Source organism: Pteropus vampyrus, unplaced genomic scaffold, assembly GCF_000151845.1.
Source record: "Pteropus vampyrus isolate Shadow unplaced genomic scaffold, Pvam_2.0 Scaffold358, whole genome shotgun sequence".
Taxonomy (NCBI): Eukaryota; Metazoa; Chordata; class Mammalia; order Chiroptera; family Pteropodidae; genus Pteropus; species Pteropus vampyrus.
In genome coordinates this window covers 382,875-383,715 of record NW_011889139.1, presented here as the reverse complement: position 1 = coordinate 383,715, position 841 = coordinate 382,875, and the positions used below count along the sequence as shown (strand labels likewise).

The 841-nt window shown below is 31.9% G+C and overlaps 1 protein-coding gene across 5 annotated transcripts in view; it reads left to right on the top strand.

The window, feature by feature from the left end:
- Nucleotides 1-841, top strand: part of CCT6B (chaperonin containing TCP1 subunit 6B) — a 32,830-nt gene that overhangs the window by 9,877 nt on the left and 22,112 nt on the right. For all 5 annotated transcript variants that reach the window (XR_002777041.1, XM_011379330.2, XM_023522841.1 and 2 more), the window contains one exon: nucleotides 43-216. Coding sequence is in view for 4 of the 5 variants with exons in the window: in XM_011379330.2 (XP_011377632.1) it covers nucleotides 43-216 (174 nt within the window). In the remaining variant the exon portion in view is untranslated. The remainder of the gene's footprint in view (nucleotides 1-42; nucleotides 217-841) is intronic.

The window sequence follows — 841 nt, the reverse complement described above, 5'->3', positions numbered from 1 at the left end:
GATGAATTACTTTATAACTTATAGTTTAATGTTGTTTAATAGGGCCTGCATCCTAGAATAATAGCTGAAGGATTTGAAGCTGCAAAGAAAAAAGCACTTGAAGTTTTGGAAGAAGTTAAAATTAAAAAAGAGATGAAAAGAGAAATTCTCTTAGACGTGGCTAGAACATCTCTACAAACTAAAGTTCATGCTGAACTGGCTGATGTTTTAACAGAGGTATGTGATTAAACTTTTGCATTCAAGAAAGAGTATAACGTGACACTTTTTCCTATGAGATAATCAATTATTACATGTGGTTCTTTAGAAAGTAAAATAAAATATGAAGGACAAATATTTATAGGCTTACTTATAGACTAGATTTTATTGGTCAGAAAAGTATGTATAAGTTTTCAAAAGTTTCATATTAAGCTTTTTTTAAAGTTAACCTGAAAGTTGAGAGGGGCTTGGCTGCCTGCAGATCATCCTCTGTGGAAGATGTTGGGGTGCTATACAGGTCTGTTAAACCTAGAGGTCCATATTTATTATGTGAAGTGACACATGGGGAAGTTGTTTTGGCATCGTGCTTCGTAGTTAAGGTTACTACTTTAATGAAGCATGATTGATTTGATAGATGATACATTTGGGAAATGCATATTTATTTTGTTTACTTCTGAAGGTATAACATATATAATATAAGGGCAAGATTATGTATTTTGGGAAGCCTTTTATCAAGTGGCTATAGTTTGGTGATACCATTGTTTCTTAGCTTTGCAGTTTCTGAAACTCGAATATATTAGTTGATCAGGAATGATGAGTTTATAAACAAATTCACAAGACATTGACATATAAATTAGAATGCTAT